At 31.5% G+C, this 25,776-nt stretch overlaps 1 protein-coding gene across 3 annotated transcripts in view; it reads right to left on the bottom strand.

The window, feature by feature from the left end:
- Window positions 1–25,776, bottom strand: part of LOC145263180 (uncharacterized) — a 481,342-nt gene that overhangs the window by 28,617 nt on the left and 426,949 nt on the right. For all 3 annotated transcript variants that reach the window (XM_080120227.1, XM_080120229.1, XM_080120228.1), the window contains exons 3-4: window positions 11,074–11,170; window positions 3,062–3,117 (exon numbers count right to left, since the gene is read on the bottom strand). In XM_080120227.1, the coding sequence (XP_079976353.1) occupies window positions 3,062–3,117; window positions 11,074–11,170 (153 nt within the window). The remainder of the gene's footprint in view (window positions 1–3,061; window positions 3,118–11,073; window positions 11,171–25,776) is intronic.

Below are 25,776 nucleotides of genomic sequence, written 5' to 3'. Positions count from 1 at the left end.
CGATGGTATATTCGGCTATGCCTTATGTATGCGTTCAAGTAGTGTTTAAGACTTCAGATTAGGTTGAGGTTAGAAAGGAGGTGTTTCTTCTTTTTTTTACACAGGCATCACCACATTATCAAGGCTAAGAGGCCATTCAAGGATAAGCGTTAAAGAGTGTACAGTTGACAATATAGTAATCATTAGTAATGAAAATTCGGTAAATTTGATAACTAATATGGAACAGCTCATCAGGAACTTATTTACGTTACACTTGAACACAACCATATTGTAGTCAGCCGGAAAGCAGGAAAACGGAAGACAATTCCACAGGTGTGCAGTTCTAAGAAAGAAGCTTTGTTCATGGAATCTACGTTTAGGTTTAGGCACAGATAAAGAGTGGGGGGATTCTCATAGTGTTTGCAATCAATAGAGTTTTCTTTTTTTTTTGTTTAGGAGCTTATCTCTCTCCCTGAACGTTATAATAGATAGTTTCTCAAAAAGGCATAGATAGCAAGGTGCATTTATAGACGAACAGGTGTTAGCTCTCTTAAAGATAGTCCAATTAACTATTGGTGATAATCTCTGTTCAATTAACTCATTCAAGTATTTAGATAGTGATGTTCTTTCCGTATAGTTAGGATTTTCAAAGGAGAATCTGTGTCCTGTATATCTTTCTTTGAATGTACTGCCAGCCATGGCAATATAATATTTTTTTGTTGTCAGGGTTTTCTTTAGTAGAAATTGTAGCTTTGTAAACAACTGAGGTTATTAGGCAGTTTCCTTTAAGGCGGCATTCAGGCCTTCTTCTACAGTTGCATGATTTATTTACTTTGGGTGAATTTTTATTATTGCCATTTAATATTTGGTTATTTATTTATTTATTTTTACATGGATTTCACCACTTATCAAGGCCCAATGGCCACTGGGGGATAAGGGTTATTGTGTGTACAGTAATCAAAGGGATAGTGTAGCAATAGTATTGGAGAATTGGTAAGGTGTCATTACTTAGGGGGCGGTTCATCAGGAATTTGTTTGTGTTGGACTTGAAGACATCTAGGTTGAAGTCGGGAGGGAAACAGGCAAGCGGAACAGCGTTCCACAGGCGTGCAGTTCTAAGAAAGAAGCTTTGTTCATGGAATCTACGTTTTGATTTAGGCACAGATAAGGAGTGGGGAAAATTATTGACGGTGGTTTCAGCTAGTCAGGTGTTTTTTGAAAAAGATTGGCGAGTTGGGACCAGAAGATGGAGCTCAGACGTTATGTTTTTTTTTTATTATTTTTTCTAAATTATCACTACAAGTATAGCCTAATTTGATAGTGTTTTTATTAAATAATTTGTGCAGAGTGTTTTGAAGAAGGAAATGGTTTTTGATGAAGTTTAAAAATTTATTGCCTAGGTTAGTTTTGAACATCATATTATACGGAGGCATACACCAAATTATTTTCCTTTTTTTCTGATTTTTTGGTGTGGTATTGGGGGGTATTGGTTCGATATACTCTAGTTGTATATCTTTATAGCCACTGTCTTTAAGGGCTTTATTGTAGGAGTTTTTTGTGGGAGTTGAAGATGCTTTGGTTTGAGGAGTTGTTACTAATCCTTAGGCTAATTGACTTAGGTATATGTTTGATAATAGATTTAGAGTGGTTAGATAGTGGGTTGACATAGATGGGATTAGCGTTATCTTTCTTATAAGGTTCATAACACACCTTTAAATTTAAGGTTACATCCAAAAAATTTACTATTCCAATATTAGAAACAATTTCAACTTTTAGCTTTATCCTCCTAAACTCATTGAAGATGATTTTTTTTTCATTTTCTCGCATTTAGAACCGTTAAATTGTTTTATAATGATAAGCCCGTCGTCTCTATATAGACCGATGTTTTCACCTTCGATGAGCGAATTCAATTACCTCCCCGAAAAATTCTTTCGTGATAGAGGGGTAGTAGTTTTCGATGTAAAATTGTAGAAAATAAATAATTTTGTTTATTATTTATCTTTGAGAACCACTTAATCGTATCATTTGTATTTATCCATATCGTAAGATTATGTATAGATTTAATTTTGCTGATCCTACCTATTTTGGGTCTATTTGGATTAATAAGTCTAGTTGTAGGTTTGTTAATAAAGTCAGGTTTGTGATCTTTCAAGAGAATATATGCTTCTTTATTACTTATTTAACCTACTATTGTTGATTTCCAGTTTATCTGTTATTGCCTTACTGTCTTCATTTTTTTTTCTAATGATGTCTGAGTTTGATTTTTTATAGTTTTTAGTAATGTTTTCCTTAATAAGTGTATGGTATTCTAGTTATATATATATATATATATATATATATATATATATATATATATATGTTACAAACTTATATTTGAATATATATATATATGTTACAAACTTATATTTGAATTTCAACAGATATATCTTTTTCCACATAGAATATAAACTTGCGTTCATAATTTTAAATTAAATTAACGACTATATGACGTCACTAAAATTTCCTTCTCTTTAACAGCGCCAGCCCCCCCTCCTTTTTGAATTTCCAACATCAATTTTCCATTTCTCTGAAATAGAACTGCGTCAAACTGTGCACGTGAAACATTTTCAAATATTTTGTACTGGTATATTTTTTGGTTTCTTAATCTCATTCATCCAGAGGAAGTCTCGAAATAAAGACGAAACGTTGATGAACACATAATACGGTTTGTTCCTTTTTATTTTCTCTATATATATATGTTTGCCTGAATCTTAACTTTGACGATCAAGCAATTCCAAACACTTCAATAAGGAATACCAGGTGCATTTAAATAATATATATATATATATATATATATATATATATAGTGTTTAATATAATAATCGACACAGAATTGTCTCTATAATAGTAAATATGCAATGTGCCTGAATTAAAATATTATACTTAAGCGTATCTTGCGACCGGGAAACGCCACAAGTATTATAGAAATCAAGCAGTAAAAAAATTGCATTGAAAAAATAAATAAATAAACGGGAAAATCTATCGACCTAGCCTAAAAATAATTACAGAGATAGTTCACTTGCATAATAACAACAACACTTACTTGTAAAAAGTCCGGGAACCATTTTATATACAAGGTTTTGTAAGATTTGATCTTGTCTGGAAAACAAATAAAAATAAACCAAATTAATTTATTAAATATAAAACGTGAATGATTAGCTAAATGCAGACACAAACAAATACTTGCTTCCTCAATCTTTGCGATAGTTTAAGAATTGGCCTTTAGGTGATGCATTCTAAAATGTATATATACGTATACATATATATATATTGCGGTTCTGAATTTTTAAAATGAGGATTCATTATTCGTATTATTTAAATTCTTCAAACTACTGTTCTTATCTTCAATGTTATTTTTCTAACGTTTAGGTCGATATAACCTTCGATCTTCTTCAGGTGTGTATTGTCGAACTTAGTAATATTCATGTTGCTCGCGGCAATGTGATTGAAATTCATTTAATCAGCGGCATTAACATGCTCATTTTCCGACAGCTATAAATGGATGAAAGTCCTAAGTAATTCGCAATTGTATTTGGGTTGTTTGCACTGAAAATTGAACCTTTAAACTCCAGGAAAGCTTACAACTGTATTATTTATAAATGTTAATAATCAAGCATATATTTATATATTTGCATATATTAATATATATGCACGTGTATGCATATATGCATATATATATGCATATATATATTAAAACGTAAACAACCAAACAATGCGTCTTCAAAAGCAAAAAATACTACTATTGATAACAATCGAATACGCTTAAAAAATAGTCGACATAACATCTTTTGATTATATAATACATAATTCAATAGCAGATACCAAAGTAATTGCGCGTCAAATCAATAAATCTCCGAGAAAAACGAGAACTCTTCTATTCAACTATATATCAAATACGCTTAAGAAACCGGAATAATATTTGTATATATTGGCAGCATGTCATTATTGAAGCTCGTCTGATTGAACACGACAGAGTTTTTCTCTTTCAGATCTTTCTGGATATCTTTTACCATTCGCCGAGCGGTCTCTTTTTTTTATTTCAGCAGTCCTGTGTTATAAATTGGCACCCAAATATTGCTTGAGTAGAATATGGCTGAACAACAACTTTTGGGCGCCATTTTATACAACCCACACGCACATATATATATATATATATATATATATATATATATATATATATATATATATATATATATATATATAAACTAGCAAAAGTACCCGTCGTGGATTGGGTGTAAAAACAGCCTACAGAAAATGGACTTTGATTTATGAAAGTATGATAGGTTATGAAAAGGAAGGTTTTGTAAAGAGATAGCTTCGAATTTGGGGGTATCAAAACCAAAGCAAAATATGATGAAAGTAAAAATAAAATAGATAAACCCCATAATTTATTATACCATACCTGTTCACACTGAAACACTTATCACAATATTCTGGTGATCTATATTAAAAAAAACCTTGTTAAACTTTGTGACATATTTCTATTCTATGGAGGTCAGGTGCGAACGAACACCCCATAATTTTATTATACCATATTTCTTCAAACTGAAACATAATTATCAAAATATACTTACGCAGATAGATATGAAAAGTCTTTATTAAAGTTTGTGCCTATTTCCATTCTATGGAGGCCACCATTATTTAAGTTAAAACATACTTATCAAAATATTCTTATGTACATCTATATCAAAAACACTCGTAAACGTTTTAATTTTTAAATTTTTTTATTTCTATACTTTGTGGCCCAGGCGCGTACGACGACAACACAATTTTAATGAACCACCGTTCTGCCAAATTAAACATGCCCATTCCTGTGTCTCGATACATCTTCTATCATTATATGTAATCAGTTTTCTATAATAGTCAACTATATAGGAGCCTATTCGTGACCAGACACACACTCAGACGTTTAGCTTTATATATATATATATATATATATATATATATATATATATATATATATATAACTACTTCATTTAATCACACAAATTTAATATACGAAAGTATAGATTTATGCGCAAACTTTAAGTATTTACTTCAAAAGTGCTCAATACGTAGGTAGAGCTAGTTAGTAATTTATAAAATATATATGGCGATTAAGCTACACTGAATATTCTGCGTTTCATCCACTGTAGGATTCGTCAGGCTTATGCGCATAAGCCTGACGAATCCTACAGTGGATGAAACGCAGAATATTCAGTGTAGCTTAATCGCCATATATATTTTATAAATTACTATATATATATATATATATATATATATATATATATATATATATATATATCGAACACGTATTATTCCTGATTCCTGTCGTTGGATACTCTGACAGTCAACGCCAGAAAAATCGCATTCGTAGACATGTAATTTTCCTTCAATTCATATATTATTTGCCGGTGGCCTATACAAAAGGCGCTACAAGGCGAAACGCTTATTTTTTACTCGATTCGAATTTATCGACTAAACTCAATTGTTATTGTCTACACAAGAATAAGCACTAGTGTCAACGAAACAAATTAGATAACCTCTGCTGTGATGATAGTGCTCAGTAAGAAACTAGGCTATTTGCATTTTTTTCTGGTAGTATTTAGTTTTGATATTTTTTATTTATAAATATATAAATATCTATATCTATGCATACATATATTTTGGCAACAATTTTACTTTTATGCATGTTTGGTTTCAACTCATTCTTTCAGTTTGGCGGCCAGTGATTTCACGTTCTACTTGCTTGTGAACAGAAACTCACCATAACCGATAAAGTTTTCAACTCGTTTTTGAATCTTCCTTAATCAGGTGATGAGTAAAAAAATTGCAATGATGAATTTATTGCAAAAGTCCGTTACAACCGTGTACCAGCATTAAAGCGTAAAAAAATACACATAAACCATTCTAGATAATACTTAAATAAACTTTAATATAATACTCAATACACAATTATTTCTATAATAATAAATACTACATCTTCATGAATTAGGATATGATGTTTAAGCGTATTTTTACAACCATGAATTACCGGGCGACCTGCTATTATACTACAAACACACACAAATATATATATATATATATATATATATATATATATATATATATATATATATATATATATATATATATATATATACGGCATAATCATATATATGTATTCACACATATATATATATATATATATATATATATATATATATATATATAACGTTAGTGTAATTTAGTTTACAAGATGTAAATGCACTGAAATTCCTGTGTTTATCAGAGCATGTACATAGTAGATCTAACACTAACATTGTTATACAATATTCGTATATATAAACATAATATCCGTAAATAAATTTATATATGTATACATAATTATACACATGCATATATTTAGATATATGTATACATATGATGATGATTGCAAACGTCTTGTCAGACGAGTGCCACTCCCTCAGACACTTAATGTCCATGAGCCCAGAAATGACTTTTTTTTTTCTTAGTTCTACTGGTGAATTCACGCGCTCACGCAGGCATGATACTGAAGACGGTCATTGAGATCAATTATTACATGTGTCCAGCATTTCAAGCCTCCATGCGTCATAACTTTTCCATCGCCACAGGACCATTTTTATAGACAAATGCCTGAGGGAGTATCTATACACAGGTGATGTTACAGAGTCTTAGCTTTGTACGACAGCTAAGTCTCTCTCTCTCGGTTCAAAATGTTGAGATCCAGCAACAAGCAAGAGCAAGATAACCAGCAACAAGTTAAACTGCAGACCAGCTCAATGCGGGTACTGGTCTCCCGCTTTTTTTTTTTTTTTAATCAGAGATTTGCTTCTCCTAGAAAGGTTGCCTTCACCACGCCTTATGGGAGTCCTCTCCACCCCAACACACAAACACACATGGTGCTAGTATACATAGTAATATACTATGTATATATATACATGTATATATACGTGCATATATATGTATGTATATATATATATATTTACATACTTGCATACATATATGTATATATATTCATGTCCAAGCATGTACAGTTGTGCCCGATATTATTCATACCCCCCCTTGAAAATTGAGTTTATTAGGTGTAACTTTGTTAGAATTTATTGTTTACGTCCATATTGATACATATTCTTAATAAACCTCTTCTGATCATTTTCGTCATCTTAAAATCTCGGGATACTTGTAATAAAAGATATATACAGCTATTTATAAAATCTGCAATGTTCAAAAATAATCATACCCCCTTATATTTTCAGTATTAATCGAGTTTCTGACTGTTTGTTTCCTGTTTGATTCTTATTTTGAATGCTTTTATACAACCTTTGATTTATTTCATTTCGTTTTTTGCATTTTTCAGAAATTAAAATGATATCAACTGAAAACCAATAAAAGAATAAAATTTATTAGAATGGGGAAGAAAAAAGAGCTTAGTAATGATCTTAGGACTAAAATTGCGAATTCACATAAGGATGGTTTAGGTTAAAAGTCAATTTCCAAGAAATTTGAGGTCCCTACAGCAACAGTACAGAGCATCATCAAAAAATTCCAGAGCCACCACACAACAAACAACTTGATTGGTAGAGGAAGGAAAAGGAAACTGTCTGCTAGAGCCACCAGGAATATTGTAAGAAGTGTTAATGCAAATCCAACCACCACTACTAAGGACATTTTAGAAAATCTGGAGTCTTCTGGCATAAAAATATCAAGGCAAACATTGCAAAGGACTCTGCATGAAAATGGTCTGAAAGGAAGAAGACCAAGAAGGACTCCATTGCACACCGGAAAACACCTTGCAGCACGTCTAAGTTTACTAGGAACCATGTGAATTCTCCAGAGTCCGTTTTCTCAAGTATTTTGTGGACTCACGAAACAAAAATTGAATTGTTTGGCCATATGGATGCTTCTTACGTTTGGAGGAAGAAAGGAGAAGCTTACAACCCAAAGAACACCATACCCACGGTGAAACATGGTGGTGGTAGCCTAATGTTTTGGGGCTCCTTTTCGGCTAGTGGTCCAGGTAGTTTGGTCAAGATAGATGGAACCATGAAGAAGGAGCAATATTTGGAGATAGTCCAGAAAAACATTAGACAGGATGCGGAGAAGATCCATTTAGGACCAAACTGGGTCCTTCAACAGGATAATGATCCAAAACATACTGCCAAAATAGTCAAGAAATGGTTTGAGGATAATCAAATTAATGTTTTGGAATGGCCTAGCCAGAGTCCCGACCTGAACCCTATCGAAAACCTCTGGCACATATTGAAAACTGAGGTTAAAAAGCGGAAACCTAGAAATTTGAGGGATTTGGAGAACTACTGCATTGAAGAATGGTCAAAAATCAGTGTTGATGCTTGTAAAAACCTTGTTGATAAATATCCAAAACGGTTACAGGCAGTTATTAAGAATAAAGGGCATGCTATTGACTATTAGTAAGAGAGGTATGAATAATTTTGAACTAGTGTCATTATTGTTTTTCTTTGTATAATGTTTCAAACTTGCATAATTTATTTATTTGTTGAGTTTAAATTAAATGCTTATGCTTGATTTATTGTTTGAAATCCCTTTAATATTGTCTACCTTCTGGTTTGAGCAATAATCTTATAGAAATCTCAAAGATCCGAGGGGTATGAATAATATCGGGCACAAGTGTATATATATATATTTACACGTGCATATAGGTATATATATTTTCAGACGTGCATATATATAGGTATAAATATTTGTGTACGTGCAGAAAAATATGTATACATATTTTTATACGTGCACATATATATATATATTTATATACGTGCACATGTATATACATATTTATGTACCTGCACATGTATATACATATTTATGTACCTGCACATGTATATACATATTTATGTACCTGCACATATATATATATATACATATTTATGTACCTGCACATATATATATACATATTTATGTACCTGCACATATACATACATATTCATGTACATATAAATACATATTCATGTACCTGCACATATATATGCATATACATATATATATACATATGTATATACGTGTATATACATATGTATATATATATATTTATGTACGTGCATATACATATGTATATATATATTTATGTACGTGCATATACATATGTATATATATATTTATGTACGTGCATATACATATGTATATATATTTATATAAGTACATATACATATGTATATATATTTACATATATGCATGTATATATATATTTATATACATGCATATATATATACACATATATATATTTATACATATACATGCGTATATATATGTATACATATACATGCATATATATATTTATACATATACATGCATATATATATTAATAAATATACATGCATATATATATTAATACATATACATGCATATATATATTAATACATATACATGCATATATATATTAATACATGTACATGCATATATATATTAATACATGTACATGCATATATATACATGCTTATATGTATACATATATATATATTTATATATGTCTACATGAATATATATATACATGCTTATATGTATACATATATATATATATTTATATATGTCTACATGAATATATATATATACATGCTTATATGTATACATATATATATATATTTATATATGTCTACATGAATATACATCTATCTATCTATATATATATATATATATATATATACAAATACATGCATATATATCTATCTATATATAAATATACATGCATATATATCAATATATATATATACACATACATGCATTTTAATATATACATATATACATGCATATATATCTATATATACATATATGCATGCATATATATACACACAAATACATGCATACATATCTATATATACAAATACATGCATATATATATACATGCATATATATCTATCTCTCTCTCTCTCTATATATATATATATATGCATATATATATTTATACACATATATCCATGCATATATATATTTATACGTATACGTACATGCACATATATGTATATATATACATGCAGATGTATATATTTATATATAAATACATGTATATTTAAAAATATATTCTTTTAGTACATTCATATATATATTTTTATAAATATTTTCATACATTCACACATATATATATATTTATGTACATGCCAATATATATTCATCTATATATATTTATATTCATCCATATGTATATTTTATAGACACGCATATATATGTATCTATTTATATACATGCATATATATATATATATTTATATATGCGTATATTCATATATTTATATACATGCCAATTTTCATATATTTATATGCATGCATATATATATATATATGTAGATGTTTATCTGTGTGTATTAATATATATATGTGTGTGTGTGTATGTATATATATATGTGTGTGTGTATATATGTATGCGTATATGTATATATATGTTTGTGTATGTATATATATATATGCGTGTATGTATATATATATATATATGTGTGTGTGTATATATATGTGTGTGCATATATATATGTGTGTGTGTATATATATATATGCGTGTGTCTATATATATATGTGTGTGTGTGTTTGTGTGTATATATATATATATATATATATATATATATATATATAGGGGGGGTTGAAGTATGAAAACGATGTTTTATTGATGTAATTTTTTTTTTATTTCAAGCGGCCCTCCGGTTTTGTTTACAAAAATATCGAAACGGAAACGAAAGATGTCGTAAAAAAACTGGAAATTTTTATTTTTGACAGCGTTCATTTCTGACAACAATGTTCGAAAGAGTTCAAGGAATCATTTTTACCGTTTGTGGAAGAAGAATCTTGTATTCTTAACTTTGTTTTTATGTTTTAAAGCTTTTTTTCAATGCAGTAGCGTTCATTTCAACCGGCAGAAAAAAATAGACCTAATTGATTTCAACATGTATAAGGAATTGTTAGCAAATGAAACAAACCTGTTAAACGGTAGAAATTCTATTACTAGTTCTCATAATATTATTGGTAATAGTTGAAACAAAAATAATATTAATTATATATTGCAACATTACATATATATATATATATATATATATATATGTTAATCGTTTCTCTCACTTACCTAATATGTTGTAATGGTCGTGTCTTGTGAACCAGGACATCACAGATCGGACAGTATTTGCTGCTCTCCAAGTACCGAACAATACAAGTTTTGCAAACTGAAAAACATAATAAAAATGAAAAACCAATTTAAACGACTTGAAAAAAAAATGGCGTAACAACTGAATTAAAACGGAAAATACGATGTCAATTACATGAAAACACTGCGTCAACTGATTATTTTTATAACTAAACTTTCTTGAAATAAAACATCTTAGACCGTTCTTTATTGCTCTCTCATTGACACCTTTTCTTTTTTTTTTAATGTGGAACACAATACTCAGGAGCTGCTTCCCAGCTGCTTATAGCATGGTGTTTTTTAAGCCTAACGTAAACAAGTTCTTGATGAGCCATCAAATCAATTTCCACCATCATTGATCGTCATAGTACTTATTAACCCTTATACTTGAATTGCCCCTGGGGACTTTATTATATATATATATATATATATATATATATATATATATATATATATATATATATATATATAAATTACCCGTGCGAAAATCTACGAATTTTTAGAAATCGTTTATTAAAAATATACAGATCCGTTGAGAATTAAAGTTCCAGGTTCGAATCCAATTCGTTCCACAAAAATTACTTCCACTTAGGACATTAGAATCCTTCACGCGGTCCCTCTTGTAAGTACCCGATATCTTTGTAGAAATAATTCTGAGTAGAAAAATATCAGTGAAACCAATGCCAACAATAGAATCTTCGGATTCATACGACGATGATGATGATGATGATGATGATGGTAAATTTCACAGAATGAGGATTTAAAGTAGATATAGCCCTTCATATTTTATTCCTCATCCCTACAAGTGATGGCGTTTAGGTTTTTTTTTTTTACCAAGTACTCTATCCACTACGCCAAGGGTCCTTAGCGTACTTGATAAAATTTAATTGTAAAGGTTATACTCTTCTGGAAGGTGACGGTTCAATTCTCGGTGTTGGCGTCACTCAAAAATACAATTGTGAATTACTTAGGACTTCTACCCAATCATGGCTGACCGAACGAGAGCATGCTACCCTCGCAGATTAAATAAAAGAGTCCATGTTCAAAATTCTGTGCATATTCCCGAGTCTGAGAGAAAAAGATTTCAAAGTTCGACAAGATACACCTGAAGAAGGTCGGAGGTTACATCGACCGTAACCCTGTGAAAATAATACTCAAGACAGAGAACAGTAGCCCGAAGAATCCAAATGATATGAATACAAACTTCAAATCTAAAAGATTCAGAAAAGTACATATGCATATTTGTATATATTAGAACACATTTAATGGATATACAGATATATCGATTATAGTAAACAAGTAAGTAAAATGGCTTAGGTTGAAATTTAACAGAGAATGCTATTTTCAACGTGTAAAGCTTTAAATAAAGCATCCAAATTAAAAGAATTTTATAGGAAAAATGATTTATCTGTTTGGTTGTTTGGTTTTACGGCATGTCAACCTTTTTCCGCCGAATCCATTAATTTTCGAAAAATTTTATAGTTCAAATATTTATTTATTGTGTTTGGTTTGGTTGTTTTGTTTTACGGCATATTAATCCTTTTCGTGTTATTTAATGCTACATCTAATAATTTTAGGAAAAGTCCTCATTTAAGTTCTCCATATCTTCAAATGTTTATTCGTGCTGTTTGGTTTGGCTTTGATTGCAATGTAGAGGAAAATTGATAGTTTTGTTGTTGACTTTGCAGAACATGATTGAGTTTTATAAAAGAAAAATGAAACAAAACATAATAATGCTTGAACTATTTTAAGTCAGGAAGCCAGTATCTTCAGACAGGATTATCTAGTCGAATCAGGTGTTTTAAGTAATATTTTATTTTTATCGTAATTGTCAGTGTTTGGGATTTTAAATAAAGGCTTTTATATTAAACATAAAACATAAAAATCAAACGTTGGTTGTGTGTGTGTGTGTGTGTGTGTGTGTGTGTGTCACTAAAACTTTTGTCAGTCGCATCGGACCGAGTCAAGACCAGAACGATCTAAACAAGGCCGATAGCCATTAGTCGCGTGCTCTCGTGTAATGAATGAATGTGTGAATGTAGGATTGACATGAAATTCTTAAAGATAAACTAAAATGACCGAAAAATGGGCTGAAATGACTTAAATAAATAAAAAGTAAATGACTTAGAATGACTTTAATGAACTTAAGGATGAATTGAATGACCTTAAGAATGACTTGAATGCTTAAAAAATAACTGGAATCCTTCAAAAACAACTTGAATGATCTGAAGAATAACTTCAATGGCTTTGAGACTGATTGGTTGTAAAGTGGGTGATCATTTTACATTAAATTAATACAGAAAAGTGATCCCCCACTTTATATCACAATAAGTACAGCATGTAGTAAGAACACAAAAGGCAAAGAAAAGGGTATTTATTTGCTCGGTGGGGGAGTAAATTAGGCACAAGGCCGATTTTTAAAGTGAGGAGTGGAGGGGAAAAGTGGGACCAACTCCCCAGGGGAGTAGGGGAGCTGGATAGTGACAATTGGTATGAAGGGTTGCCCCTTCATTGACCAAGGTCTTATATGTGGGGTTGGTATTTATTTGCTCCCCTACCGAGCAAATAAGGCACAAGGCCGATTTTTAAAGTGAGGAGTGAAGGGGAATGGGGAACAACTCCCCGGGGAGTAGGAGGGCTAGATGATGCCAATTGGTATGAAAGGTTGCCCCTACATTGACCAAGGTCTTATATGTGGGGCTGCCCCCACATATGATCTTTGCTTGCAGTATCTGCCGGAATAGATACTACAATTTGATCTTGGCCAAGAAAAGGGTATTTATTTGCTCCCCCACCAAGCAAATTAGGCACAAGGCCGATTTTTAATGTGAGGAGTGAAGGGGAAATGGGGACCAACTCCCCGGGGAGTAGGGGAGCTGGATAGTGACAATTGGTATGAAGGGTTGGCCCTACATTAACCAAGGTCTTATATGTAGGGTTGCCCCCACATATGGTCTTTGCTTGCAGTATCTGCCGGAACAGATACTACACTTTGATGTATTTATGTGCTCCCCCACTGAGCAAATTAGGCACAAGGCCGATTTTTAGAATGAGGAGTGAAGGGGAAATGGGGACCAACTCCCCGGGGAGTAGGGAGCTGGATAGTGACAATTGGTCAGAAGGGTTTCCCCTACATTAACCAAAGTTTTATATGTGGGGTTTGCCCCACATATGGTCTTTATATTTAATTTATTTCGTTTAAAGAAAAAATTACAATTAAAAAAATTTCAATATAAAATTAAAAGTTTAAAAAAGTAAAATCTCCAAAAGACAAAACAAATTTAGGCACAAGGCCCTATAAGATCTGGGGAGGGGAGTGTTGCAGGGTCTTTGTAACTAAAGTAAGAATTGGAGTCTTTGGCGACTTTACTCTTGACTGGTAACATTTACCACAATACCTCATTCACTCTGTGGAATCTAAACTAACTAATGAAAACCCCAGCGTTTTTGCAAAAAAGATATATATATACAATTTCTGTATGTGTGTGCATTTTTTTTTTTTTAAATAAAATGTGTGTGTGTGTGTGTGTGTGTGTGTGTGTGTGTGTGTGTGTGTGTGTGTGTGTGTGTGAAAAAAGTTCAATTCATTGGAAAATAAAAAGTTCTTGAATTTGGAAGAAAAACAGTTCGTGTTGGGGAGTGGGAAATCTAGAAGAAATATACTAAAAAAATAAAAATGTCCTAGTGCATTGTTAGTAAGATCCCTCCCTGAGCTAATCTAGAAAGTTAGATCGCCTACTGTTTACCGGGGCACCAAAAACAAGCGGAGAGATCCCTAATGGGGATTGGGAAGGATTCATATCGGGTGTAGGGAGTAAAATAAATAGATTGTTAAAAACAAAAAAGGGGGGGGGATATATTAGGTGGCGACCTTCGAGTAGGGGTTGATCAGGGGATGATAAAACAAAAAGATAGGGGGTGGGGTAGTGATAGGGTAGCCTCGAAAGGTTCTCTAGTGCCAAAAAAACAAAAAAATCGGGGTGCAGGATCTCATTTGTACCACCAGTCAAGAGTCTCTTTACTTTTTATTTGTCTAGCCTAGCGGGATGGGCTCCGTAGGACCCAGTACCGCATGTGCCATGCCTATGGTGGTAACTTGGCGCCTCGTCGGATGCACAAGCTAGCGTTATGCACCCACCTCTTTTCAAGGGCCACTCGAGGCAACCTCTTCCAATCGCATCTGATCTTTACTTTAAGCAGATGTTTAAAGTAGACGATCAGATCCCGATCCGGAACAGATATCCCTTCGCAGACTCGCTTGAGGCGTGTGATCCATATGACCATCCTCGCTACTGCTAGTATCGCTAGAAAAACCATTCTTTTCTCCCTAGGCAGCGGCGGATCAATGTTCTCCACAAAATATGATTCGTCGAGTTCAAGCCAGCGCCCCCACATATGGTCTTTGCTTGCAGTATCTTCCGGGCCAGATGGTGTTTATTTGCTCCCCCACCGAGCAAATTAGGCACAAGGCCGATTTTTAATGTGAGGAGTGAAGGGAGGAGGAAGGGAAAAAGGGGACCAGCTCCCGAGAGGTGGGAAATGGGAGCTGGTTAATGGTCAGGCATGTGGGGTTGCCCCCACATCTGGTCTTTGCTAGTCATAGCTAGTCATAGCTTGCAGCATCTTCCGGGCCAGATACTACACTTTGATCCTGGTCAAAAGGCCAAGAAAGGCTTAAAAAGCTAAGAACAGCATCTATTAACAACAGACCTTTGATCTTAACCAAAAAGGCCAAGCACAAAAGCGTTACGGACAGACCGACCGACTGACGGAGTGACTTATAGAGTCGCTTCACGCGACTAAAAAGCCATCCCTCAGCCGCATAATATGTGAGAATCAGAAAAAATAGTCAATTATTATGTATAGAGATAAAGTTTTACACGAAGGGAGGGTAAAAAAAATTGTTTTATCTAAACAAATGTGCATGTGTCAAACGTTATTTTTTGAATTCGTCCAACGAAAAGATTTTTCAATAAATTTGAAGTCAGCTTTGTGGTCAAGTTGACTAAGGGGTTGCCTACCAAGCTTTAGTTTTGAAGTGAGTGTACACGTAAGGGTGGTCTTGTTTTTTGTTTTTTTCTTTTTTACAGAGGATTGTTTTTCAATTGCGGCCGAGAGGATGAATAATTTCCTTATTTCAATTTTTTTTTTATCGGAGGTTTAAGTAAACTGAAGGTCAAGTTTTTATTTAAAAGAAACAAAAATTCCAATCCGATGACGATAAAAAACAAAACAGGGTTAAAAGATTTCAAACTTTGTATTATTTGGCATTTTTTAAAATCAAAAACAAAACATTTTTCTTATTTCGAAGGTTATGTAATGCGACTTTTTGATATCGTAATTGCTAATTTCTTTTGTTTTAATAAGTCATAACTAATCATTTTTTCGGTTAATATAAAGTCTACATTGTTATTTACAAAACTGAATTATTTTCAGTTTGTTTTTCATTGCAACAGACCATAACGATAAATCTTTCTAGACAAAGGCAGCATTAAAGAAGTTCGCTTAAGTGCTCAATATCCGGAGAATAGCTTCTTACTTTCGTATCCTTCTTCTGGTGGCGAGTTTTTCACGTACTTCTTTTTCTGGGTTATTTCTTTTTATTGTAGCTGTGTCCAAACCGAACTTCATATCTACCCGGGAAACGCGGGGTCTCCATGCTAGTTTGTAATATAATAAAGAATTTAGATGTAATGTATAATAAAAAAATATATATCATCTTAAGTTTAAACAGGCGGGGGTTCAGATAAAGCCACTAACTTGAAAATAGAGGCCCTAATTTGAGAATAAAGTCACTTATTTGAGAATAAAGTCACTAATTTGAGAATAAAGTCACTAATTTGAAAATAAAGTCGCTAATTTGAAAATAAAGTCGCTAATTTGAAAATAAAGTCGCTAATTTGAAAATAAAGTCACTAATTTGAAAATAAAGTCACTAATTTAAGAATAAAATCACTAATTTGAAAATAAAGTCGCTGATTTGAGAATAAAGTCACTAATTTAAGAATAAAGTCACTAATTTAAGAATAAAGTCACTAATTTAAGAATAAAGTCACTAATTTAAGAATAAAATCACTAATTTGAAAATAAAGTCACTAATTTGAGAATAAAGTCACTAATTTAAGAATAAACTCACTAATTTGAAAATAAAGTCACTAATCTGAAAATAAAGTCACAAATTTGAGAATACCGTAGTACCTTTAACGAACGTACGCGTGTCACAGTTTCCGGAATAAATTATTCGATCGAATTATTAATCTATTTATTAAAGAAAAGGATAGGCGATAACGTGCTACGAACTTTAAATTAACTTATCTATATGCTCATTTAATGCTTACTCATTTAATACTCATTTAATATTTACTCATTTATACTCATTTTATTTTTACTCATTTAATATTACTTTTATGTTTACTCATTTAATACTCATTTTATGTTTACTCATTTAATACTCATTTAATGTTTACTCATTTAATACTCATTTAATGTTTACTCATTTAATACTCATTTAATGTTTACTCATTTAATACTCATTTAATGTTTACTCATTTAATACTCATTTTATGTTTACTCATTTATACTCATTTTATGTTTACTCATTTAATACTCATTTTATGTTTACTCATTTAATACTCATTTTATGTTTACTCATTTAATACTCATTTTATGTTTACTCATTTAATACTCATTTAATGTTTACTCATTTATACTCATTCAATGTTTACTCATTTAATACTCATTCAATGTTTACTCATTTATACTCATTTTATGTTTACTCATTTAATACTCATTTTATGTTTACTCATTTAATACTCATTTAATGTTTACTCATTTATACTCATTCAATGTTTACTCATTTAATACTCATTTAATGTTTACTCATTTATACTCATTCAATGTTTACTCATTTATACTCATTCAATGTTTACTCATTTATACTCATTTTATGTTTACTCATTTAATACTCATTTTATGTTTACTCATTTAATACTCATTTTATGTTTACTCATTTAATACTCATTTAATGTTTACTCATTTAATACTCATTTTATGGTTACTCATTTAATACTAATTTAATGCTTACTCATTTAATACTCATTTAATGTTTACTCATTTATACTCATTTTTAGTTTTGTAGTATGTTATCACCTTCTATCCTCCTTTTTAATAAATAGGATCTCCCGATCACCGAAGACGCAATGTAAAACAAAAAAAATTAAAAGATGTCGCTTTTGGGATCTACGTGAAACTAAAATATACTCTTGGTTTTCTGGCTAAGATCTAAGTGTAGTATTTATTAAGTTTAAAGTATAATTATATGGTGAGGTTTCAGTTCACCCCGAGCGTCCATACAACGGAAAAATTGGCTATTTCATAGAGTTTGAGGACAATAAAAATATGAGAGCGTGAAACATTCGTCGATCATCATTCAATCTCGGGCAACATCGTGTCACCGTGCTAGTGTGTAATAAGAAAAAGATTTTGAATACAAAACAACCAAATGTACAAAAACCCTAACTCATACGCGATTTAGAAAACAAACAATCAAATAAGTTACAAAAAAAAAACAAATATACAAAAAAATCAAATATATTTTTAAAAAAACACTAAATATACTAAAAAGAAACAACCCAATATACTACAAAACAACCAAATATGCTAAAAAAATAACCAAATATACTATAAAATAACCAAATATACTACAAAACAACCAAATATACTACAAAAAACACGAAATATACTGCAAAACAACTAAATATACTGCAAAAAACACGAAATATACTGAAAAAAAAAAAATTACTGCAAAACAACCAAATATACGACAAAACAACCAAATATACGACAAAACAACCAAATATACTACAAAACAACAAAACATATATAAGATTTGACACAATATGTTATAGTAGTTTCCAAGATGTGGAGTTCAACTCTATTTTTTAATTGCAGAATTGGCAACTTTCGATTATCTTGAATTTAGCTTAGTTTGACAATTCATCATAAAAAAAACTGACGCACGATCAGCGTTTGCAAATTGCAAGTTATACGATCAACTTACTGAAACATGTGATGGACGAATAATTTCACGAAATGGACCTATCTATTAGTCACATATTTCGTACGATTTAACCCCATTAGATTATTTTCTATGAGGATGTGTAAGATGCCTACGCTGAAAACCAAACACAATAGACCACTTGAAAGATATTATTTGATGCATAAATGTCGGAATACAGCTAAATTTAATGTGTAGGATTTGTGAATGTTTGACTTCTAGATTATGCCATATATGGACACTCGTGGGGTCATATGCTCAAAATTGCATTTAAATTTAAATTATAAATGTCAAAAATTAATCTTTAGAATAAACCATATATTTGCATGATAAAATATTTTCTGTGATTTATTTTAATTTTAAATTTTCGCCTTCTAAAAACAATCTTTATTGACGAAATATCGTCTTATGTACGTTTTGAAAAGAAACTGGAGAAGGATCTCCATTATTCCAGCCATTCATTCAGGTACAGGCATTGACTCTCCATCTATCCCTCTACCTCGAAACATTCGTGAATTCATTGTTGCTCATATGTAAGAAATAACACGGTTAAAACAGGATTTCTGATTGGTTGATGCTATAACTTCCGCCGGAAGCAGGAGTTGCACCTTTGGCGGGAATTTGACTTTAGATTTAGTTGTTGAAAGAACTTGGAAGCGTTGCCAACTCAAAATGTGTCTCCGTACCATGAAGCGTAACTAAACGCCCTTTAAATCCTCTTGTCAACTTTGAGATTGACGACAAATTCAATTATGACTTCTTTTGAGTTGATGGACATTTAACACCTGAAATTATTATTCCAACCGACAATTAATTATCGAACTGTTTTTTTTTTCTTTTTTACTCGTGTATTATTTCTTGAATTGTACACAAGATTCGACCTTCAATCCAACTAACATGCCGACCAACGACATAACTACTCGTCCTCTTTTGTCAGCCAAATTAACTTACATTAATTTAGCAAGACTAAACCAGAACGGAGTAAACACCCATGAGGTAATTCCTTGTTTTTTTTTTTATCTCGAGCTATTTCCGGCAAAGAGGGTAATAGCAGTGTTATTAATTCTCAAAAGATCATTCACAAATCCATTCACGTTGTTTCTTGATGTATTGCCACAAATTTCTGTACAGTTCTACAGAAAGTAGGCTGCAATTTTTTTTTTGTTCGAGCAGTAGGTGTATCAGAATTTTTGTAGGAATTTTGGACACCCCTAACACGAAACTGCAAAGAAAATATTAAAAAAACTCGTAATTTCTCTTTTAAATGTGGGTTGTTTATTTTCTTTATGGATTATACTTCCAAAATAAACTATTAAAGTTGTTTTAAAAGTAATAGAAATATTTAAAAAAAAAATAGTAATGAAATTAATTGAATATTACGAGTTCAGTATTTTTCAATTTTTAAACTTTAAAAATCTATCAAAATTTTTCTATTGATTCTATTTTTTACGATATTTTCAGGGTCAATGTGAAATTTTATGCTCTTTCCAATAAACCGAATATAATATTTTAGACAAACGTTTTTTTTAAATTCACAGCCCCCATTTTCAAATGTCTATTAAAAAGTAAATAATTTATGTACCAAAGTTTTATATATCACAAATTGAAGATAAAAGATCAATAAATAATATATTCAAATTTAAAAACAAAAAACGTAGTGTTTTTTAGAAATTTACCTGTAAAGTCCAAAGTTTAAAACCTTTAAAAAAAAAAAAAAACACGTTGTTTTTGTGTTTTGTTTTTTAATAAAACCTTGGTCCTTGCTCCTTTAATTGAAAAAAAAATTAGGGGTTGAATGACATTTTTCAAGGAGTTATAAGCTTCGAAAGATGGCGGGTGGAATTATTCAATAGTTTTCACGAAATTTCTGACACTGCTATTCGAGCAGTGCTCATACTTGGCTATTGTCTTGACTATCGCACCCAAAGAGATCTTCTGGCCACCACAATGAGATCAAAACCATGAACAGAAGTATTCCTTAGTGCTTCCGTATTACATCAATCATGACCTTACATTACCCTAATAGGGGACTATAGTGGGCACTCGACCTTGCCCAAGGGCCTTCCACAGTCTAGCGGAGGGAAGAAGGTGCTTAACTTTCTCCTTTAACGGTAGTGCTATCCAACCATTAGTAATTATAGAAGGATAAAAAAAAAAAATAATTTAAAAAACTAACAGGCGCATATACCCGGTGAACCAAGTGAGATATAAACAATTGTAATTAAATGGTGCAGTTTGACTCTAAAAGACAATCTCTCGATTGCACCGTTTAACATAGGATACTCTACCCTAAGCAAAAACCAAATAAGAAAATTGAAAAGAATAAAAATCATTATATTAGTGTTGAAATAAAGTTACTAATAGAGAAATGTATAATAGGAAAAGATATAGACAAAAAGCTTATCTAAACATTCAATATGTAATGTTTAATTTAAACTGCTAAATAAGTAACTAAAAAGTTTTAAATCAGGTCATTAATATGAAAGCATGTAATAAGGTTTTATATGTAATATTTTACACATGTTATAATAATATTAATAACAATACAAAACCCACCGACACCCTCAAAACGTCGTAAAATTACCGTAAAACTCATCGCAAATCCTAAAACTAATTCTAAATATATTTCAGATGCTTTTGTCCAATTCACCGCCACACCTCGATTACAACTGCATCTCAGCTCTCTTTTGTCTACCTCAGTTAACAAATTCCTATCTATTATGTTTTCACCAACCAAATTTGTTACCTTATTGTTTTCCTGATAAACCGATTTCCTCTTCTTTAGTTACATCTCTCTCTCTCTCTCTCTCTCTCTCTCTCGCACTTCTTAACACTTGAAGGAGGCGCCGGTAATATCACAATATACTATGCAATAATACAGTCTACTATATTGAAACACGCATGAAAATGGCTTATAAACGTCCAGATCAAATTTGAATATTCACGTCAATGGTAATCAACTTTCATGGAAGAATAGCATTGATGTAATTCGAATACATCCGGGTCCATCCTAACAATAATATGATTGACTGATTAAGCCATAAATATTAACTGATAGAGGAACTTAAGCGAGACACCGAAAGATACGCCGAAAGCCTAACGCTTAAGGGTTATTACCAGCTTCGACCACGACCATCCGCTTAGTGAGGCGACTTACTCGATTATAACTCGACTTGTAGCTAAGTGCACTCAGCTACATTAAGCAAATATATACCTTTTGCAAGACATATCAATTATGGAAATGGAATTGGTAAAAAAAAGCGATCACAAGAAAAATGCTAATAGCAGGAATTAAAGAATTTTAGAATGCAAAATGAGAGGTGATCTTGAATTCTAAAAAAAAAAAACGAGAATACCAATGATAGAGAATGGTAAAACTACGTGTGCTTCCTGTTTTTCTCTTTCGTCCTCTCTTCTAGCCGTGTCGTCATCTCTCACATTGACACCTGCCACGACGATGGCGTACAAGTTCACAAGTATAAAGAAGAAAATAAAACGAAACAAAAAACTGCAAATATCAGTTGCACTCTGTATGTGTGTGGGAGAACATAGTCGACAACTCTTCATGCTAAAGTTCAAATCTACGTTCTGTAGAGGATGTGTTCTTCAGTTGATGTAAGCTCATCTCGACCTACTTAAGCCCTCTTCAACTGTGTCAATTTGTCAACTCCTTCAGTGGACACTGTCCTCCAATCAAAAATATCCATAAACTGTTCCCAACTGTCGTAAACTGTTGCAAAACTCATAGCCACTCCTAAACTAACTCAAAAATATATTACTCTATCCTTCGTTCCCGTTACGGCTTTACTTTGATTAACAATATTACTCTAGCTTTCTTTTGTGTTCCTTGGTGAACAACTTCCTATATTTCTGTTCTGCTGATAAACTTGTGTCCTCTATTTTTACTCCTAACACTTGAGGGGAAAACGTTGATAGCATCACACAATCCTATTGGAATATTTAAAAGAGCAGCAGCATTTTATCGTTCAACACATACAAATATCGGGATTTTATTACCAAAAGGAAATCAATAACTATAATGCGTTACCAGGACATATCAAGACTATACATAGATATTTTTTAGATATTTTAATGGATTTGTGATGATTATATAAACAATTAAGTGTGGGGGGATTTCCATGTGATATATTTAACAGTGTAAGCAACCTAATACAGAAAAAAATAGAAGTTTAATAAAACTAAGGAATTGTATTTGAAGGTTATGGCAATGCAGTTTTGTAGAAGAACCATGTTTAACTATTAGTCAAGGTAAATAGAATCTTTCAATAGTTTTCAATTATAAAATATGTGTTTATCAACATCTGGCGAACCAGGATGGTATTGTGATATTAAGTTCCCTAAATTTTCTAGGTATGCCTCATCTTTAGAGAGTATAAAAATAAAAATGCGTGCAATCACTCGGTGGAAGTGTATTTATGCCGGAAGTCGGAAACAGCAGCATCACATCACGTGTTTGTTAAATTTATTTTTGAAATATTTATTCGAATTTATGTTTGCTATTGTTAAATAGTATTGAAACATTTATCTGTAATAATTATAGTATTATGTGTTTCACTTAGGTGTAATTCTAGTTACTTACTAGACTACCCGTGAACCGTTGGGTCAGTATATTATATTAGCTATGGAATTCATGTATGAGCGTGACACTTGTGGCGTAAAGAAAATAGTTTTTTTTTGACATAACAGAAACATTTCTATGAAAGTATATTAAAATGAAAAAAGAATATAGATAGATTTCTATGAGTCGTTCTGTTTATTATAATTGATTATTTTTGAAAAAAAATTACAGTTACTAAATTATAAGTGGTTGGCTATACTTATAGGTAAATGTGCACTGAACAGATACCATAATACTTATTATAGTTAAATTCAAATTTTGATATATGTGTTACGTTTAAGTTATTTTAAACCCCACTCTTCCCGTGTTAAATAATAATTTCGAAATAATAACTTTAATATTTCAGTGCGCAGGTCATGTGCGCAAGCGCAACCGGATGTCGTAAACCGGAAAGTGGGTTACATACATCGTTACAAGGTCATTTGAGTTTTATAATTATATAGATGTAATTATTTGCGCACACGTGCATACGTATATTATCTTTCTATCTGTTTTGTTTTTGTAATAAAGGTCGAAGAAAAGTAACTTGCTATAACAATGTATAATATAACAATTAATATTATTCTGTATTATTCTTTGCTCTATGTATATGTTATCGTTATTTAACTATCTTATTTCTCTATTTTTTATTTTTTTTAAATATTATTATTAGTATTTGCATATTGTTTGTCTCTATTAATACTGTTGTTAGTGCTTACGTGGTTATATAAAGCAGTTGCAATCGAGCTCTGGCCTGTTGTTTATTTTGTGGTTGCATTTCTGTAATAGTAGCGATTCCTGAATTCTTAGATTACTTAGGTTCCTTTCTGTGACTAGTATTTTATCCCTGCATATTTAGTGAGATTGTGATTCTGTGATAGTTTTTTGTAGATGGCCAAGTTGTAATATTCAAGGAGTTGTGTTTGATGGCTATGGCAATGTATCAAGCAAACTGCAAGATCCTCTTCATAATAAAACTATTTTAATGGGATTATGTATTTTTCGAAATTGAGTTACGCATTCTTAATGGGATTTCGCTTGGTATATAGAAATTAACCAAATCACCGATCTGGAAATATGAAGCAGAATAAATAGTTTAACACAAAATGTTATCATAATGTTGGGATTCAAATAAAGGCAATCACTTGAAAATATGTAATAGGCAAAAGTATTTAGGTGTAATTTTTAACATACAACATTGTACTACATATGGAGGAACAAAAAAACTATTAATGTGGAAATATGTAATACGGAAAAAATGGTTTAGGGTAAGATTTTACAAACAGAATATTAACTCGCTGCATAAAGGGAAAACAAGACAAACTTTAATACGTTTTTAAATTTTTTTAATGGGGAGTGCACATTTATTATTTCATTACGCATTTTAATAGGGTAACACATTGTTAATGGAAATATGCATTTGTACAGCATAGCGTATTTAATGAGATTGTGCGTTTTTAATGGGACTGTGCACTTTAAATATTTTGCGCGCTTTTAATTAGTGTATATTTTAATAGGTTTGAACATTTTAATGATATTACGTATTTTTTATATTGTTATGTATTTTGAATAAAAGTGGGGTTAACGCAACCATTTTCCCATTCGGATAGAATAAAAATAGGAGGCATTGCATTTGGAACGCCCCTTGTGAATAGCTTTAGTTAAAAGCATTATGTATTTTTTAGGATTAGTTTTTTTTTCTCGATTCGATGGTTTTATTTGCCGTTCTGTGTGGTTTCTGGCGATAATGAGAGTTGAAAGCGGAGGAGAGGAAAAGAGGGTTAGGGTTAGTGTTGGGGTTAAGATTAGATACGGGCGCGTACTGAAAAAGTTAAAACATTTGATAAGGATGATTTGATCCGTTGAGGGGAGAACAAAGACGTCGAATCAGGTTGTGTGCTGGGGTGCGCCAGACATGAAACATGAAACGGTGGGGGAGGAGCTTAAAAAGCGATGAAGGAATAAATGGAAA

The sequence above is a fragment of the Euprymna scolopes genome, chromosome 38 (genome assembly GCF_053919585.1).
Source record: "Euprymna scolopes isolate OS-2025 chromosome 38, ASM5391958v1, whole genome shotgun sequence".
In the NCBI taxonomy this organism is placed as follows: Eukaryota; Metazoa; Mollusca; class Cephalopoda; order Sepiida; family Sepiolidae; genus Euprymna; species Euprymna scolopes.
This window is presented reverse-complemented; position numbering and strand designations above follow the sequence as displayed.